The sequence below is a fragment of the Bubalus bubalis genome, chromosome 22, assembly GCF_019923935.1.
Source record: "Bubalus bubalis isolate 160015118507 breed Murrah chromosome 22, NDDB_SH_1, whole genome shotgun sequence".
Classification (NCBI taxonomy): Eukaryota; Metazoa; Chordata; class Mammalia; order Artiodactyla; family Bovidae; genus Bubalus; species Bubalus bubalis.
This window is the reverse complement of record NC_059178.1, coordinates 38,548,062-38,568,210: the sequence shown is the minus strand read 5'-3', so window position 1 is coordinate 38,568,210 and position 20,149 is coordinate 38,548,062. Positions and strand designations below refer to the sequence as shown.

At 40.0% G+C, this 20,149-nt stretch overlaps 1 protein-coding gene across 5 annotated transcripts in view; it reads right to left on the bottom strand.

Annotated features, from left to right (window-relative positions):
* Positions 1-20,149, bottom strand: part of ASXL3 (ASXL transcriptional regulator 3) — a 196,425-nt gene that overhangs the window by 63,848 nt on the left and 112,428 nt on the right. For all 5 annotated transcript variants that reach the window (XM_044934439.2, XM_025273151.3, XM_044934440.2 and 2 more), the window contains one exon: positions 12,796-12,959. In XM_044934439.2, coding sequence (XP_044790374.2) covers positions 12,796-12,959 — 164 coding nt within the window. The remainder of the gene's footprint in view (positions 1-12,795; positions 12,960-20,149) is intronic.

Here is a 20,149-nt window from a genome sequence, read left to right as displayed (position 1 = left end):
GAGAAAACAAATTGCTATTTTTAAGTCACCTAGTCTCTGGTATTTTGTTAACAGCAGCCCTACCAAACTAATACACTGTCTTCTGAATAAGGCCCCTTCTTGCCATTCTACAAAATAGTGGCTTTGGCTAAAATTCTTATTTATCAGACATGTTAAATTAGCCTTTTAAGTGGCTTCTCAGGCTATAGTCATTTATTCGTTCGGGAAACATTTACTGAGCACTCACTCCAGGCCTGGAAAATCCCATGGACGGAGGAGCCTAGTAGGCTGCAGTCCATGGGGTCGTGAAGAGTCGGGCACGACTGAGTGACGTCACTTTCACTTTTCACTTTTATGCACTGGAGACAGAAATGGCAACCCACTCCAGTGTTCTTGCCTGGAGAATCCCAGGGACGGGGGAGCCTGGTGGGCTGCCGACTACGGGGTCGCACTGAGTTGGACACGTCGCAGAGAGTCAGACATGACTGAAGCGACTTAGCGGCAGCAGCAGCAGCACTCCAGACCAGGCACAGTGCGGAGGAGAAATAGAGCCACTTTTCCCTGGGGCTGTTAATTTCCATGGGAAAGACAAAAGAACAAATACGTAAACAAGTTAGTCACAGACTTTAATAAGTGCAGGAAAGGAAACACAGAAAACTTAGAAAACAACCAGAGATAGTACTTTAGATGGGAGGAGAGAGAAGAAAAGCCCTTGTGAGGAGCTGATATTGAGACTTGGTGGAGAACGAGGTGGCCTTACCAAATGATGCTGGGAAAGCATTTCTGGCAGAGCTGAGGGACAACAAAAGGCTGAGGCATCAGGCACAGGAGGGAAGACAGTGTGGCTACGTGGTACCCAGATGGAGAGCACGGGCTCTCCCCTCTACCGTGCTTCGCTCCTCCAATAGAGCTTTCTCTGTAACACAAATCTAACAACAGCACGCTCCAAATGTAAAATCTTGGTATGTTCTACATTGCTTACTGATCTATGAGGCCTTTTTTAAAAGCTCACTCCACCTACCTTTCTAGCCTCAACTCTCTCCCCCCAGCTGTCTCAAATTACGTGTGGACAGACACCATACGCTTCTCTGTCAGTCCTGGCCTCAAGGGAGCATGACGTAGGAGAACATCACCTTGGGGGTGGACAAATCTGTGTTCATATTCTGGTGTCCATGTTTTTACTTGGAAGAGGCTGGGTAAGACCTACTCTTTCCTTATCCTCAGTTTCCAGGTATACAAGACAGGAACACAGACTCTTCAAGAGCTGCTGTCAGGACCAGTGACCATCTCTGTGGGAGGCCCGGCACTGCAGGCCATCAGTATTATTACTGGTACGCACGGTTTCCTCTGCTAGGAATGCCTGCCTTACTTCTTAACCTGGGAAACTTCCTCCATCATTTTGGACCTTGTTCAACAATACCTTCTCTTGAACTCTTCTCTAACTCCCACAGACAGGATATAACCACCTCCTCTATGTTCCCTTGGGACTTCACTGGTAGCTCGGCTGGTAAAGAATCGGCTTGCAATGCAGGAGACTCCCATTCGATTTCTGTGTTGGGAAGGTCCCCTGGAGAAGGGATAGGTTACCCACTTCCAGTATTCTTGGGCTTCCCGGTGGCTCAGGGGTAAAGAATCCACCTGCAATGCAGGAGACCTGGGTTCAATCCCCGGGTTGGGAAAAGCCCGTTGAAGAGGGCACGTCAACCCACTCCAATATTCTTGCCTGGAGAATCCCCATGGGCAGAAGAGCCTGGTGGGCTACAGTCCATGGGGCCTCAAAGAGTCGGACATGACCGAGTGACTAAGCACAGCACATGTCCCCTTAGCACAATGCATATGCTACCACCACAGCATTGTTCTCACCTACAGGCTTTTCTCTCTCTCTTCTCTAACCATTACTTCTCTCAGGATATGAACTGTAAGTATCAACATTTGTATCATCAATGCTTTCCCAGGCAGCACTAGTAGTAAAGAACTACCTGGCAATGCAGGAGACATAGAGATGTGGGTTTGATGCCTGGATCAGAACTGGAGGACAGCATGGCAACCCACTCCAGTATTCTTGCCAGGAGAATCCCAGGGACAGAGGAGCCTGGTGGGCTACAGTCCATAGGCTCACGAAGAGTTGGACACAACTGAAGCGACTTAGCATGCATGCACAGGTTACGTAAACGTTGGTTGAATGAATGGACCATATATTCTTCCCCAAACCACTAGAATTGGCTTTCCATCCATATCATTCTACTTCCTCAAAGGGTCTGTCAGTCAGGAACCCAACAGGTACAGGTGACTCATTCAAGTTAGCATTCTTCAAAGAAAGTAGATTAAAGGGGCTATTTATAAAGATGTGGGCAGGATGCAGCCAAACCACGGAGGACAGTGCAGTAAGCCACAACGAATGATGCAGGCAAGTATTTGACCTGAAGGGTGAGGGGAGAAGGGAGTGATTGGAACTTGGAGAGGGATGTGTGGCACAGACTTTCTGATAGAAGCTGGTCAATGGATGTGGCCTCTATTGTCCACAAAGGGCAGGTGAGGGGCTCAGTCTCACTCTGCTTCCTCCCCTGCTGGGGCATCCCAACAGTTGAAACCAATTAAGAGTCCAGGGGCCTTCTCATCCTCCTCCTGAGTGATTTAGGCCAGAAGCGTATATTAACATGGGCCTCTGAGGTAGAGAAGTTGTGGAGGGACTCACGAGGGTGCAGAGTGGGATCACGGAGCCCAGTGGGGTAAGGTGAGTGACTGTATGGAAGGGAGACCTGGAGAGGGGAGACACAGCAGGTCGGGGGGCACCTTTACAGAAGGGGCCTGATGAGCAGTGTGAGGGAGGGGTCAAGCAGAAGGGAAAGGTGCAGGGGAGGTGGGCAGTCATGGAGAGTCAGAGCCTCAGGCTGCTAAGAAGACCATCCCCACAGGGAGGTAAGGTGGCCAAGATGGAAGACTGACTGACTCCCAGGGGGCTCATGGACTATTTAGATATATTAAGAGTAACAGAAAGTGATTTATCACTGTCAGTGTTGGACAGCTATAGAAAGGGACAAAGCTAGGATAAACCAGGAAGCATTAGGTTAGTTTTTAAGCATTAGTGTGAATTCACAGTTTACAAGCTATAGAGGTGCATGTGGAAATAAATGTAAATGTTAACTGTTTTACAGTTATGGACTGTGAATAGGCTCATACTCTTTCTCCTGTAAGATGTGCCTTGTCACCAAGACACAGAAGGTGGTCACACACACAATCATGCACATACATGTATGGAAACACGCATTCCTGCATATACAGACATGTATATATTTCATAAGTCTGTCCTAGATCTGGGAGCAGCCATACCCCAACAGCAAAGAACATATGTATAGTAAGATCTTGATTTCTAAATATTACCTTCCAGTAAAGGGAACTAAGATTCCTTGGAGAAGGGGTGCATTCCAGCACTGGGGCAGGGAAAGTATAAGATGAGATGGGAACAATTCCATGTGTTTCAAAGTAATGAGATACTCAGAGAGTGATGGAGACACTTCAGAAGACAGAGGAACCAGCTTGATCAGGCTCCTAGTGACCAAATGTGGACAACTGAGCATAATAACCTGCTAAAAAACCAGGGAACAATGAAGAAACCACAGAGATAGGAGTAAGTGGAAAAACTGACAGGCTGAAGAGGAATAGGATATCTGCACAGTTTAAAAGAAAGTCCTTACAAAATACTATTTAATTACAAAGAAAAAATAAGTAATGTTACCCTGGAGAAGCCTTGGGGGATACATTTTAATAGAATGTTCAAGTGATCAACATCAGTATCAGGAGAAATCAAATTTGTGCCAGCTCATAGGTGCAAGGAGAACACATCATCATTTGTCATATTCCTCCTCCTGGTAAAATCTGAATCTGATCACTAGGAAACATCACACAAACTAACATTGGCTTATAATCTTCAAAAGTGTCAAAATCACAAAGTCAAGGGAAGACTGAAGAACTATTCCAGAATGAAGGGGACTAAAAAGATACGACAACTAAATACAATGACAGATTTGATACTAAAAGGATCTTGTTACTAAAAGTGACATTACTGGGACAGGTGGCTAAACGTGAATAGAGTCTAAGAATTACACAGTAAGAATCATAAATGCCAGTTTTCTGATCTTGATTGGCTACACTGTGCTTATGTAAGAGGATGCCCTTGCTTGCAGGGGGAAAAAAAAAAAAAAAAAAACAGGCTTAAAGTCATAATATATTGGGGACAGGGGGTCTGATGGATAATGAGGCTTGAAACTTCTCTACTCTATTTTTAAGTCTTCTAATAGTTTGTTATTATTTCAAAGCCATGGTTTTTCCAGTAATCATGTATGGATGTGAGAGCTGAGAGGACCATAAAGAAGGCTGAGTACAAAATAATTGATGCTTTTGAATTGTGGTGCTGGATAAGATTCTTGAGAGCCTCTTGAACTGCAAGGAGATCAAATCAGTCAATCCTAAATGAAATCAATCCTGAATATTCATTGGAAGGATTGATGCTGAAGCTGAAGCTCCAATATCTGGCCAGCTGATACGAAGAACTCACTCATGGAAAAAGACCCTGATGCTGGGGAAGACTGAAAGCAGCACGAGAAGCGGGAGACAGAGGATGAGATGGTTGGATGGCATCACTCACTCAACGGACATGAGTTTGAGCAAACTCTTGGAGATGGTGAAGGACAGGGAAGCCTGGCATGCTGCAGCCCCAGGGTGACAGAGAATTGGACACGACTTAGCGACTGAATAACAACAGCAAAATTAAAAACAAAGGAAGACAGAGGCATTGTTCTTGCTGATGCAGTAGTCCATATATACATTAGTCTCTACAGACAGCCTCCTGGAGCAAAGCAGAGAAAAGGAGGCAGAGGGTGGATCTAAAGGAATGAGGGAAAGATGTCCCCCTTACTCCCTGTGACCTCCTAAAGTCCACTCGACACTACTGCCCGCACATAATCTCCTCACTGATGATCTCACAGATTTGCTATTTTCTATCTATTCCCTGGCCGCCCCCCATACCCTTCGTAATATGCACTTCCTCATAAATTTATGTCTTTTTCTGGAATGATTATATCTCACAGTATCATCAAATCCCATAGCTGACACTATAATCTATGTAGATTGTAATCATTAATTACATTTTCTCCAGTTACAAAACTTGATCACATAATCATTTCTGGACATTTCCTGTAATAGAAGCATCTCAACCCAACACGTTAGAAATAAAACTCCATACCTACCCCATTACAGTGAACGACGATAGTTGACGTTCCCACCAAACCCCCACTGCACAGCCTCTAACAGAACTTCCTAAAAACCGAATTTCTAAAGTAGTCCTGAATTCCTCACAGTGCACCATTTTACTTTTGGAGATGATGAGCATTCTAAAGTTCAAGAACAGGCCTGGCTGCTTTAAACCAATTTGAATATTCCATTTCCCCCCAGATGGAGTCATTGTTTAAGTGGACAGGTGATCCATATAGTACCATTCATGTGACTCTTAGGTCTTGATTTTGAAATACTAGGACAGAAGTATCAATATGTAATAGGAAGGAAAGGGGCAGGGCACAACTTATGAAGGAATGACACAGTCCAAGGACACATCATAAACTAATTAAAATCAAATGGGTCCAAGATGGCAGACAAGCAGACTTTGACTAGACTTTGATCGTCAATCAGCAAGCTAAATGACACACCCAGAGGCTTCAGGACAGTTGCAAAACACTATCAAAAGACCAAGGAGTGGGCCCAATTCCTGGAAATCTCCATCCCTTCCCCAAAATAGTTGGAATAACCCTCCTACTCATTAGCATATGAAATTACCCAGCCCATAAAAACCAACCACAGCACACTTCAAGGCCGCCAGATTCTGCCCTCTGCGATGGCTCATACTCTCTCCAGACTCACCCTCTGCAGTGGCCCTTACTCTCTCTGTGGAGTGTGCTTCTCCCTGAATCTGAAAAAATCCACATATTACCTATCCCTTTGTCTATCACTAAATTCTTTCTGTGATGAGGCATCAAGAACCTGAGCTCCATTATGTCCTGAAACCAGTACCGTGGGTTTGGGCTGGAAGGCAATGGCACCCCACTCCAGTACTCTTGCCTGGAAACTCCCATGGATGGAGGAGCCTGGTAGGCTGCAGTCCATGGGGTCGCTAAGGGTCGGACACGACTGAGCGACTTCACTTTCACTTTTCACTTTCATGCATTGGAGAAGGAAATGGCAACCCACTCCAGCACTCTTGCCTGGAGAATCCCAGGGTCGGGGGAGCCTGGTGGGCTGCCGTCTATGGGGTCGCACAGAGTTGGACACAACTGAAGCGACTTAGCAGCAGCAGCAGCAAGTCCTGACCACGTGGGTTTGTGTCTCACCCTGGATTTTGGCTGGGTTGGAGTTCCAGCATGTGGGTTCAAGTCCCAATCTGAGGTAAACACAAACAGCTTCAAATATGTTCCCTAAGAATGTGAACTAACAGAAAAACACCCAGTTTTTAAAAATTTAGGTAGCCATCTTACCACATAGGGATTCAGGTTTAGAATAGTGCCAACTACAAGGGAAAAGATTTTTTAAATGAATTCTTTAAACACAGTTAAACTGGTCGGTGATAACTGAATCCTTGGACTAACAACTAGAAGCCTACTCCAACCTCCATCTTACAATTACCTGAGCCAATAAATCCCCTTTATATTTAAGTAAGTTTGAGTGCAGTTTTCTGTTAATTGCAGCATAATGTGTGTGAGGTAAAATTAAAATAAACTAGATGTGACAAGGTTATAAAACAACTAGGAATATGTAAAATATGTAATCTAAGATAAACAGTCCTCTAGAAAAAGAAAGGAAAAGTACAAACATGGAAAAAAAAAAAAATACCAGAAAGGCTGGCTTAATGATAAATGGGGAACCCAGCCTCCCTTATTTTAAAGGTGTCATAATGAATTACACTTTGGCTTCACATGGCCCAGAATAGGAGAGCCTGTAGGACTGCTTCAGGGGAGAACTCGGGCAGTAACCTGGGCAGTCAATGGAAGAAGACAAGAAAGCTGAGAATTTCAAATTTTGTAAAAATATGTGAAATCAGGCTTTCATACAAGTGAAATTTCACATAATTGCACTACCTTCCACTGACTCAAGTAAAACTGTGTAATCAGATTCACATCTCCATGCCTTTCCTACTCCTTCTGGCCCAGAAAATGGTGATGTTCACCTCCTTTTGGATTTTTATAAACTGAACAGAAATAGAGCAGTTTTGGAAGCTTGTTGCATTCAGTTGCCTGTTCCTTGCTGCTGGGAGAGAGGGCTGAGCTCAGCTCCAGCAGAGCAGAGACACAGTTCTCAATTTCTCAATGTCGAATGTGGATGGGGCCACAGAGTCTTCCTGTCCTCCCAAATAACCCTAGATAGTATCTCCAGTTGCCTCCAGACCTTCTACAAACCCACCCCACAGGCAGTGTCATTTACTCCCACTCTTCAGGGTTGAAAATATGCAGGGAATTCAGTCCTTTCATTTCTTCTCCAAGGCCTGATGTCTTAGGTCAGACTCTTAAACTCTCTGTTTTTAAATTAATTTATTTTTTATTGAAGGATAATTGCTTATAGAATTTTGTTTTTTTGTAAAACCTCAACATCAATCAGCCATAGATATACATATATCCCCTCCCTTCCGAACCTCTCTCCAATTTTCCTCCCAACCCCACCCCTCTAGGTTGATACAGAGCCCCTGTTTGAGTTTCCTGAGCCACACTGCAAATTCCCATTGGCTATCTGTTTTACGTATGGCAATGTAAGTTTCCATGTTACTCTTTCCATACATCTCACCCTCTCCTCCCCTCTCCCCATGTCTGTAAGTCTATTCTCTATGTCTGTTTCTCCACTGCTGCCCTGTAAGTAAATTCTTCAGTACTATTTTTCCAGATTCTATATATGCATTAGAATACAATATCTAACCTTTTTCTTTCTGACTTACTTCACTCTATATAAAAGGTTTCAGGTGCATCCACCTCATTAGAACTGACTCAAATGTGTTCCTTTTTATGGCTGAGTAATATTCCCTTGTGTATATGTACCACAACTTCTTTATCCATTGATCTGTCAATGGGCATCTAGGTTGCTTCCATGTGCTAGCTGTTGTAAATAGTGCTGCAATGAACAATGGGATACATGTGTCTTTTTCAATTTTGGTTTCCTCAGGGTATATGCCTAGGAGTGGGATTGCTGGATCCTATGGTGGTTTTATTCCTCGTTTTTTAAGGAATCTCCATACTGTCTTCTACAGTGGCTGTATCAATGCACATTTCCACCAACAGTGCAAGAGCGTTCCCTTTTCTTCACACTCTCTCCAGCATTTAATGTTTGTAGACTTTTTGATGATGGCCATTCTGACCCATGTGAGGTGATATCTCATTGTAGTTTTGATTTGAATTTCTCTAATAAGGAGCGATGTTGAGCATCATTTCATGTGTTTCCTAGCCATGTGTATGTCTTCTTTAGAGAAATGTTTGTTTAGGTCTTTTTCCCATTTTTTTATCGGGTTGTTTGTTTTTCTGATATTGAGTTGTACGAGCTGCTTGTATATTTTGGAAATTAATCCTTTGTCAGTTGTTTCATTTGTTATTATTTTCTCCCATTCTGAGGGCTGTCTTTTCACTGTGTTTATAGTTTCCTTTGCTGTGCAAAAGTTTTTAAGTTTAATCAGGTCCCATGTGTTTACTTTTGTTTTTATTTCTGTTACTCTAGGAGGTGGGTCATAGAGGATCTTGCTTTGATTTATGTCATCCCTAAGGAGACAAAAGAACTGTACACAGAAAATTACAAGACACTAATGAAAGAAATCGGGGGCTTCCCTGGTGGCTCAGAGGTTAAAGCGTCCACCTGGAATGCAGGAGACCCGGGTTCGATCCCTGGGTCGGGAAGATCCCCTGGAGAAGGAAATGGCAACCCACTCCAGTACTCTTGCCTGGAGAATCCCATGGAGGGAGGAGCCTGGTTGGCTACAGTCCATGGGGTCGAAAAGAGTCGGACACGACTGAGTGACTTCACTTTCACTTTCACTTTCACTTCAATGAAAGAAATCAAGGACAACATATAGAGAAATATTCCGTGTTCCTGGATGGGAAGAATCAATATTGTGAAAATGAATATACTACCAAATGCAATCTACAGATTCAATGCGATCCCTATCAAATTACCAATGGTATTTTTCACAGAAGTAGAACAAAAAAACTTCACAATTCATATGGAAACACAAAAGACCCCGAACAACCAAACCAGTCTTGAAAAAGAAGAATGGAGCTGGAGGAATCAACCTTCCTGACTTCAGGTTATACTACAAAGCTACAGTCATTAAGCCAGTATGGTACTTGCACAAAAACATAAATATAGACCAGTGGAACAAGGTAGAAGCCCAGAAATAAACCCCTGCACCTATGATTACCTTATTTTTGACAAAGGAGGCAAGAATATACAATGGGGCAAAGACAGCCTCTTCAAAAAATGGTGCTCGGAAAACTGGACAGCTACATGTAAAAGAATGAAATTAGAACACTGCCTAACACCATACACAAAGATAAACTCATAATGGATTAAAGACCTAAATGTAAGAAACTATAAAACTCTTAGAGGAAAACATAGGCAGAACACTAGATGACATAAATCAAAGCAGACTCTTAATCTCTTATCTCAACTACTGTCTTTATCTCTTATCCAGTCTCCCTGGGTCTTATCTTTCTGCCTGTCCAATACATTATTTACAGGGCTACTGGCTTCTAAGAGAAAATAAGGACTGACTTTATTTATTCTTTGGATCTTCTTCTCCTGCCCTAGGTCCAGGCACTAAAATATTTATTTAAATTATTTTATGTATGCTGCTTCTCATTTGAGAAATCTCTTGAGTACCCCCTGGTTTCAGAAAAAGTTAAAGAGTTGATTCTGCAACCAGGTCTTCCAGGTTGTAGACCACACTGCCCTTTAGCACAGTATCCTACCATACACACAGCAGTTCTTTGTAAATGACAAGCTCTCCCTCTGTAAAATGCACTTTCTCTTGATGCTACTTCCAAAACACCTTCAAGGTGCAAGTTAAGCATCTGTTTCATCATAAAATTTTCTTCAGTACTACTTTCAAATTAAAGTTCTTCACCCTCTCTGCGTTCTGAGGACTTTCTTTATACTTCTATTTATGTGACTCTCCCTGGTCTTATACTAAATTTCCCATAGATCTAACCAGTTATCAGACTTCTTTCCTAGTAAACAGGAAGCTATATTTCAGGATAAGCTTGTCTTTCTCCTCCACCTGCTATTCCTCTGCAAGATTCATTCTTGAAGCCTCTGTATTTAGCAAAGTAATAATACATGCTCTGTAAATATTTCTTGAATACATAATTTCCCACCGAACTACCTGTTCTTTGAGGACAGATATCATGCCTTATTCATTTATATGCCTCACAGTGACTGGAAAACACTGAGTAACAGAAACTGCTACAGGTTGGTTTAAATATTAGACTTATTCAGAGTGGCCTTCTGGGTTACTGAAATACTTGGCTAATCCTAAGACAATCTGTCATTTCTTCATTGCAAAAAGATGTGAGTATTTTATATATGCTGAATCTCATTCCAGCAACAGGAGGTAGAACTGTAAACAAGATAAACCACACATACCTTGAAGTGGAGGGAATAGTTGTATAGCTAATAAGTTCACTGTCCCCCAAATAAATAAAGTTTTTCTAAATACCTGAACGCAATGTTCAGTCATACCAACTTGAAACCCAGGAATTATCAGTGACTTCTCCCGAAATCCTGCTTCAAGTGTTATTTGGCAAAATGTAAACTTGCTGCCCCCGGATGACAGTGATCATGGCGGCGGTGGGGACTGGTGACGGTGAGCGCATCATCCTATTCCTTTCCCTTGTAGCTCAGCTGGTAAAGATCTGCCTGCAATGCAGCAGACCTGGGTTTGATCCCTGGGTCTGGAAGATCCCCTGGAGAAGGAAATGGCAACCCACTCTAGTACTCTTGCCTGGAGAATCCCAAGGACAGAGAAGCCAGGCAGGCTACAGTCCATGGGGTCGCAAGAGTTGGACACAACTTAGCAGCTAAACCACATTCCTTTTCAAGTTCAATGCTATTCCTCAAATTCAAGCCCTCACTTTGCCTTCTGGAACAACTAAAACGACTTTCTAACAACCCTTTCCACTTTCATGCTTCCCATCTCTAACATTCCCTTTTCAGTATTGCCAGAATAATTTTCTTAAGAAGTAGTGATCTTATTACACAGCTCTGCTCAAAAGCCCTCAATGGCTTTGCATTGCAAACACAGCAAGAACACCGTTCAGACTTCTTAGCCTTATACTCAAAGCATCTTCTAAAATCAACTTCTAATTTGTCATTCAAGACCCACTGGTATTGCTTCTCCTATAATCCAGACTCCGCTCACAATTCACTTTTGATTTTGTATATTTGAATCTTTCACATAAAACACATCTCCACCTATTTCATTCAAATTCTGCCTATACTTCTAGGCCCAATTCAAGGATCTTGAATTTGTCTGTAATTTTTTTTCCCTTCTACATATAAAAGTTCAATTTACTTTGTGCTTTTCTCTCTATGTTCACCTGTTTCTAACTCATATTTTCATTATTTAGGAATATAGCTTCTGTATCCAACTAGAGTGTATTTAATCACTGATTCAATAAATATGTAATAGGCACTTACTGTATTTCTGTTATTCCAAAGCACCAAATATTTATTATATTCAGAATATTGAATAAATTTCAAACAAAAATGCACAAAAATCAAAATAGTATTTTTCTAAAATGAACAATAATATCCACCAAAGAGATACAAAAGAATGGTAGAAAACAGCAGCTCATCAAATTTTAAGTATGTATGAAAGAGTTGGTAAGTTAGAAGAAAAGAGAATCAAATAAAAAGCTAAGAATATTTGTTCAAAATAATATGGAAATATTGCATCAACCTTGCCCATATCAATTTATGGATGTGTCTCTAGTTTTGAGATGCAAATTTATAAACACATGCATAATATGTCCATCAACTGGGAACTACATACAGTGTCAACTCTTATTGAAATGAGAATTGCAAGGAAATGTTTCCTTAGTTACCATTTAATAATTTTTGTGAAATTTAATAAAAGTTTATGTGATGAAATATTTTTTTTCTTTTCAACGCAAACAGCTTTAGAAGATGATTGATGCCTGCTATTATGAGTCTATATTTGTACTTCCTTATTTTAGAAGCTTTTCAAAAATACAAAAATACACTGAAAGCATTTCCAGTTCAACTAAATATAAAGATAAAAAGGTGATTATTTATAGGCAATCATATTCATGATGATAGACTCTCAGAAGCCAACTCCAAACATAAATTTTAAATGCTTTTTGGAAAGAGTTGAGAATGAAAACATTTACATAATTTCTTAGAAACCCTGGCTTTTTATTGCTGCACTTCAATATTCCCTCAGGGCAAAGGAGCAGCTACTTCAAAGATTTATTTGATAATGGAACCTTTGATTTCTTTGTTTTTCCTTCCCAATGTGGGTAGGTCTGTTGTTTCCACTCTATGGCAATGTGCTATATTTTAAAATTGGAATTGGCTCACTAGTGATAATAAAAAATGAGTCTGTTTTGGCAGATTAAGCAAACACACCAATGCCAGCAATAAGTATATAAGTTACATAAATATACTAGATTATTACAAAACCATCCACTCAGGTATCAGTCATCTTCGATAACAGACCTGCCACTTCATAATGATATAACTGGTAACTGATATCAAATGTCTGAAACTTCTACTTACCTGCCTATCCACTTCTGGGAGCAAAAGCAGGAGGTACTGTTGAAAATGCTGAGGTAAGGAAGCAAATGTATGTTTATTTATTAATGCCCTCAAGTTAGTGTTGACAAGAATAGATCCCGGGGTTTCTATGTCAATGTCCTCAGCTTTGGTCCATTTCAAGTGTCCTGTGATAAATAAGCAAGAGGTATGAATTCACTATAGATTGGGAAAACATACACCTGTACACACACATAAAATGTATACTGAAGGTATATATATATTCGATAATGTACTTAATTGTGTCTCTTTTCAGAGTGACATTTCAGAAGAAAATCTCCAAAGCTTCTTTGCGTTTCTATCTTGCCTTAGTTGCCTTTAATTTTCATAATGTCTACTTCACTCAATACCATCTGTTTATTTAACCCAACATAGCACCAGGTCTAGATAAAGTTGATAAAAATATCTGGAATGCAGCATTAAAAATGAGTCAAAAATGCAGGATAGAGTAAAAATACAGGGACTAGATTAAGTAGTCAGGATGCACATTTATAGGAGTTTGAGAACGAAAAAACACAGCAGATCACAGAGGGGCAATATTTGAAGAGCAAATGTCTCTCCAAGTTTTAGAACTAAAAAATGACAAGAGTCCTCAGAAAAAGCAACACACCAAATCACAAAAAGGATAAATACTCATTCCTCCATCTGATGTGTTGAAACAGCAAAATATCAAAAATAAAAAGAATATCTTAAAATTATTTTGAGCAAAAACAGATTACCCACAAAGAGATCAATATAAGACCCAGGAATCACATTACCAATAAATAACAGATGACAATGAAATATCTTCAAAGGGACAAAAGAAAATAAGTTTTGATCTAGAATTTAATTAATAAAAATGTCCCTCTAAATGGCAATGATAGCAATGATATAAGAATATTTTCAGTACTATCCAAAATGGAAATTCTCTCAGATATGCAGATGAGACCACACTAATGACAGAAACAGAAGAGGAGCTAAAGAGCCTCTTGATGAAGGTGAAAGAATAGAGTAAAAAGCTGGCTTAAAACTCAGCATTCAAAAAAAACCTAAAATGGTGACATCTGGTCCCATCACTTCACGAAAACAGATGAAGAAAAAGTGGAAACAGTAACAGATTTTATTTTCTTGGGCTCCAAAATCACTGCCAATGGTGACTGCAGCCACAAAATTAAAAGAGTTTTTCTTCTTGGAAGAAAAGCTATGACAGACCTAGGCAGTGTATTAAAAAGCAGAGACATCACTTTGCTGACAAAGGTCCGTACAGTCAAAGTTATGGCTTTTCTGTAGTCATGTACAGATGTGAGAGCTGGACCATAAAGAAGGCTGAGGGCTGAAGAATTGACGCTTTCAAATTGTGGTGCTGGAGAAGATTCCTGAGAGTCCTTTAGACTGCAAGGAGATTAAACCAGTCAATCCTAAAGGAAATCAACCCTGAATATTCATTGGAAGGACTGATGCTGAAGCTGAAGCTCCAATACTTTGGCCACCTGATGCAAAGAGCCAATTCATGGGGAAAAGACCGTGATGCTGGGAAAGACTGAGCACAAGAGTAGAAAGGGGCAACAGAGGATGAGAAGGCTGGATGGCATCACTCTCTCAATGGACATGAGTTTGAGCAAACTTGGGAGATAGTGAAGGATAGGGAAGCCTGGAGTACTGCAATTCATGCGGTTACAAAGAGACAGACACAACTTAGCAACTGAACAATAGTCCCTTAGAGAATCATGCTGAAAAATCACTAGGGCATGCTTTTAACAAACCAAGAAATTAACTCAAAGAAAGAATGGGTGGGTTGCAGAAGTAATAAAAAACCAGAAGATGAATAGACATGAGTAACTCCAAATAAAAACTAACAGAGGAAAATAAAACTAACACGAATTAAAATGGAAAAAAGAAAAAGAAAACAGTACACAATTGCACGAGAGATGATACAGTGTGACTGAAATGAGAATGCCATATAACTCTGGCACTGTTTGGGAACAAAAGAGATACCATCTAGTTTTTAACTTTGTTAAAACTCTATAGGTAGAGTCTACAGGTGTCACTGGGAAAAATGAAAGACTCAGAACTTCCAAATAAATTCCTGGAAAGAAAACTCAATCACATGAAGTCATTAAAAAAAAATTTAATTAAGTCCAACACAATGAAAAAATATACAAGTGGATTTTCATATTAGTTTTTAAAAGTAACACAATCCAATTATATGCTGCCTTACAAGAGATACACTTAAAATAACGATCACATGAACAGCAGAAAACGAGGAGAAAAACTCAAAACAGCAGGGAGACATTGAACACAACAAGACAAGCAAAACTATAATATTAACATCAGATAAAGATAAAGCTTTAAAAAGAAAAAAAAAAAAAAACAACACCTTTTTTGGGGTAAGAAAGTAATTCCTTAGGTATAAAATGAATTCACTGGGAAAATACAATGACCTTAAGCCTGGATCCATTTAAACTGCATAACATTCAAAATTTAAAATTGAGATAATTAAAAATAGAAATTGGTACTCCATAATGCTAGTGGGATATCTGGACATATTTTATCAGATAGCAGACGGTGAAGAAGCTACCTGCAATACAGGAAACTTGGGTTCAATCCCTGGGTCAGGAAAATCTCCTGGAGAAGGGAATGGCTACCTACTCCAGGATTCTTTCCTGGGAAATCTCATGGACAGAGGAGCCTGCTAGGCTACAGTCCATGGGGTCACAAAGAGCTGGACATGACTGAGTGACTAATATTGAGGTAACAGGCAAAAAACTTGTCTTAGGAATGAAGAGGACTTTAAAAACTCTATAATCAATCTTAAACCAATGAATTTAAGCACTGAACTAAAGCATTTTCTTTTAGTCAGCACTCAAGAAACAGTTTAAAAAAAATACCCAAAACAGACCTGTGAGTCTCAACAAATACTGAAAAATAATACAAAATCTCATCTCTCTATCCACAAAGAAGTAAACTTAGATATCAATAACAGAAATGTAGCAACTCTTTGGTCTTCCCACACCCATTATATGTTTGGAAACTTGGAAGCAAACTTACAAGTAACTCATAAGTTAAAAAATTTTGTAATGGAAATTACAAAATATTTAGATTCTAAGTGACATGCCAAAATTTGTAAAAAGCAGCTCAATTGGTCATAAAGCTAAATTGTGCATATTTAAGAGTAGAAAAAATACTGAAAATTCAAGAGTTGAGTGTGCAAATCAAGAAGTTAATGAATGAACTATAGAATAAAAATTGAAAAAGAAAGATTGTAAAGAAGCAGAATGGATATTCATAAATAGAAAAGAACAATTATGACCATCAAGAACAGAAAAAGGATTTTTTCATTAACATTAATAAAACAGGTATACCTCTAATGAGAGATGGCTTAAATAAACATTAATAGGAATAAAAGATAGGCACATAATTTGAGGTATAGTATAGATTCAAAGGCAAATATAATGAAAATTAGATTTAAAAAAGTATGTGTGTGTGGATGCTCAGTCGTGTTAGACTGATGCCAGGCTCCTCTGTCCATGGACTTTTCCAGGCAAGAATGTTGGAATGGGTTGCCATTTCCTTCTCAAGGGAATCATCCTGACCCAGGGATTGAACCTGCATCTCTTACATCTCCTGCCCTGGCTGAGATAGATGTAAAAAGCATACTACTATGATTTTAGCCAATATCTTTGAACACATCCCCGGTGGCTAAGATGGTAAAGAGTCTGCCTACAATGCAGGAGACCTGGGTTCGATCCCTGGGTTGGGAAGATCCTCCGGAGAAGGATGGCAACTCACCCCAGTACTTCTCCCTGGAAAATACCAGGGACGGAGGAGCCTGGTAGGCTACAGTCCATGGGGTCACAAAGAGGCAGACAGGACTGAGTGACTTCACTTTCACCACAGACTCTTCAGTTAAAACTTTATGTTTCCCTGGTGGCTCAGATGCTAAAGCATCTGTCTACAATGTGGGAGACCTGGGTTCAATCCCTGGGTCGGGAAGATCTCCTGGAGAAGGAAATGGCAACCCACTCCAGTATTCTTGCCTGGAAAATCCCATGGACGGAGGAGCCTGGTAGGGTACAGTCCATGGGGTCGCAAAGAGTCGGACATGACTTCACTTTCACTTTTGAACAGATAAACTAAAATATTTCAAGTTCAAAAATTTTCAAATTATATTAAAAATAGCAAGCCTCAATAAATTTGTGTAAATTCTTATAAAATAAATAGAAAACCCTCCTACTCAAAGTGTACACACATCACATATTACAAACAGCTCTGAAGACTAATTTTACCAATACATCAAGCAACTCTTCCACCACTTATATAGATATATATTCTAGAGAATAGGTAAAGAAAGAAAGCTCTTAAATTTACTTTATGAAGTTAATATAACTTATTTCAAAATAAGGACATACAAGGATAATACAAGAGAGAATTTGTGGCCAATCTCACTTATAAACACAAAAATGTACAACAATTTTATCAATTAAAAAAAAATATAAAGGATTCCCAAAAAACTCCTGACATTTGTTAGGAGTGAAATCAAATGTATGTTTGATTGCAGATGTATGTTTGATACAAATGTATGTTTGATTAGCATCTTTATTTTTCTACATATTTAAAGTGTTTCACAGGAAAATAAAATAGACTACAAGGAGAAAGGAATTAGGAAGAAGTTATTTTTTCTCAGCAGGGGAGGCAAAGGCAAAACTTAGAGACAGAAATGTTGAAAATATAGAAAAGGAACCTGCTTAATTCTAATCCATGAGAAGAAGTTGGGGTCATTTACCAAGGGTGACTTTGGGAGGGAGTACTGGGGAAATGGGAAAATTGTAAAACCTTAGAAACATGTTATGGACAATGTGAGAAGTCAAACTTATGCTGTTGGTTATTATCTGGCATGGTTCAAAATATTTAAGAGTATCATAGGGAAAAAAAGAAAGATTCAGAGAGGTACATAGACTTTCATGACAAAATCAAAAAACAAGATCTATTTCAAAGATGTCCATTGAAGCAAAACTATGCTTTATAATTTCAGAACAAAGAGCAGATGAACTTACTGCTAAATTTGTCACCACACAGGATGTTTAATCCCATTTTAATTATCCTAACATACTTATTCTTAATTGGCTTAAGAACAAGCTCATTATATCTGATCTTATCTTATAGCTGACTTATCTTATCAAAGCTGGTACCTCACCTCCCTAATCAGAGGAAGAAAAGATGCAGTTATCTTAGTGTCTAATTCCTGGACACAGGCAAATTTGGCCTTGGAATACAGAATGAAGCAGGGTAAAGGCTAACAGAGTTTTGCCAAGAGAAGGCACTGATCATAGCAAACACCCTCTTCCAACAACACAAGAGAAGACTCTACACATGGACATCACCAGATGGTCAACACCGAAATCAGATTGATTATATTCTTTGCAGCCAAAGATGGAGAAGCTCTACACAGTCAGTAAAAACAAGACCAGGAGCTGACTGTGGCTCAGACCATGAAGTCCTTATTGCCAAATTCAGACTTAAATTGAAGAAAGTAGGGAAAATCACTAGACCATTCAGGTATGACCTGAATCAAATCCCTTATGATTATACAGTGGAAGTGAGAAATAGATTTAAGGGACTAGATCTGATAGATAAAGTGCCTGATGAACTATGGACAAGGTTCGTGACATTGTACACGAGACAGGGATCAAGACCATCCCCATGGAAAAGAAATGCAAAAAAGCAAAATGGCTGTCTGGGGAGGCCTTACAAATAGCTGTGAAAAGAAGAGAAGCGAAAAGCAAAGGAGAAAAGGACAGATAGAAGCATCTGAATGCAGAGTTCCAAAGAATAGCAAGAAGAGATAAGAAAGCCTTCCTCAGCGATCAATGCAAAGAAATAGAGGAAAACAACAGAATGGGAAAGACTAGAGATCTCTTCAAGAAAATTAGAGATACCAAGGGAACATTTCATGCAAAGATGGGCTCGATAAAGGACAGAAATGGTATGGACCTAACAGAAGCAGAAGATATTAAGAAGAGGTGGGAAGAATACACAGAAGAACTGTACAAAAAAGGGCTTCATGACCCAGATAATCACGATGGTGTGATCATTCACCTAGAGCCAGACATCCTGGAATGTGAAGTCAAGTGGGCCTTAGAAAGCATCACTATGAACAAAGCTAGTGGAAGTGATGGAATTTCAGTTGAGCTATTTCAAATTCTGAAAGATGATGCTGTGAAAGTGCTGCACTCAATATGCCAGCAAATTTGGAAAACTCAGCAGTGGCCACAGGACTGGAAAAGGTCAGTTTTCATTCCAATCCCAAAGAAAGGCAATGCCAAAGAATGCTCAAACTACCACACAATTGTACTCACCTCACATGCTAGTAAAGTAATGCTCAAAATTCTCCAGGCCAGGCTTCAGCAATATGTGAACCGTGAACTTCCAGATGCTCAAGCTGGTTTTAGAAAAGGCAGAGGAACCAGAGATCAAATTGCCAACATCTGCTGGATCATCAAAAAAGCAAGAGAGTTCCAGAAAAACATCTATTTCTGCTTCATTGACTATGCAAAAGCCTTTGACTGTGTGGATCACAAGAAACTGTGGAAAATTCTGAAAGAGATGGGAATACCGGACCACCTGATCTGCCTCTTGAGAGGTCAGGAAGCAACAGTTAGAACTAGACATGGAACAACAGACTGGTTCCAAATAGGAAAAGGAGTACGTCAAGGCTGTATATTGTCACCCTGCTTATTTAACTTTTATGCAGAGTACATCATGAGAAACGCTGGACTGGAAGAAACACAAGCTGGAATCAAGATTGCCGGGAGAAATATCAATAATCTCAGATATGCAGATGACACCACCCTTATGGCAGAAAGTGAAGAGGAACTCAAAAGCCTCTTGATGAAAGTGAAAGTGGAGAGTGAAAAAGTTGGCTTAAAGCTCAACATTCAGAAAACGAAGATCATGGCATCCGGTCCCATCACATCATGGCAAATAGATGGGGAAACAGTGGAAACAGTGTCAGACTTTATTTTTTGGGGCTCCAAAATCACTGCAGATGGTGACTGCAGCCATGAAATTTAAAGACGCTTACTCCTTAGAAGAAAAGTTATGACCAATCTAGATAGCATATTCAAAAGCAGAGACATTACTTTGCCAACAAATGTCCGTCTAGTCAAGGCTATGGTTTTTGCAGTGGTCATGTATGGATGTGAGAGTTGGACTGTGAAGAAAGCTGAGCGCTGAAGAATTGATGCTTTTGAACTGTGGTGTTGGAGAAGACTCTTGAGAGTCCCTTGGACTGCAAGGAGATCCAGCCAGTCCATTCTGAAGGATATCAGTCCTGGGTGTT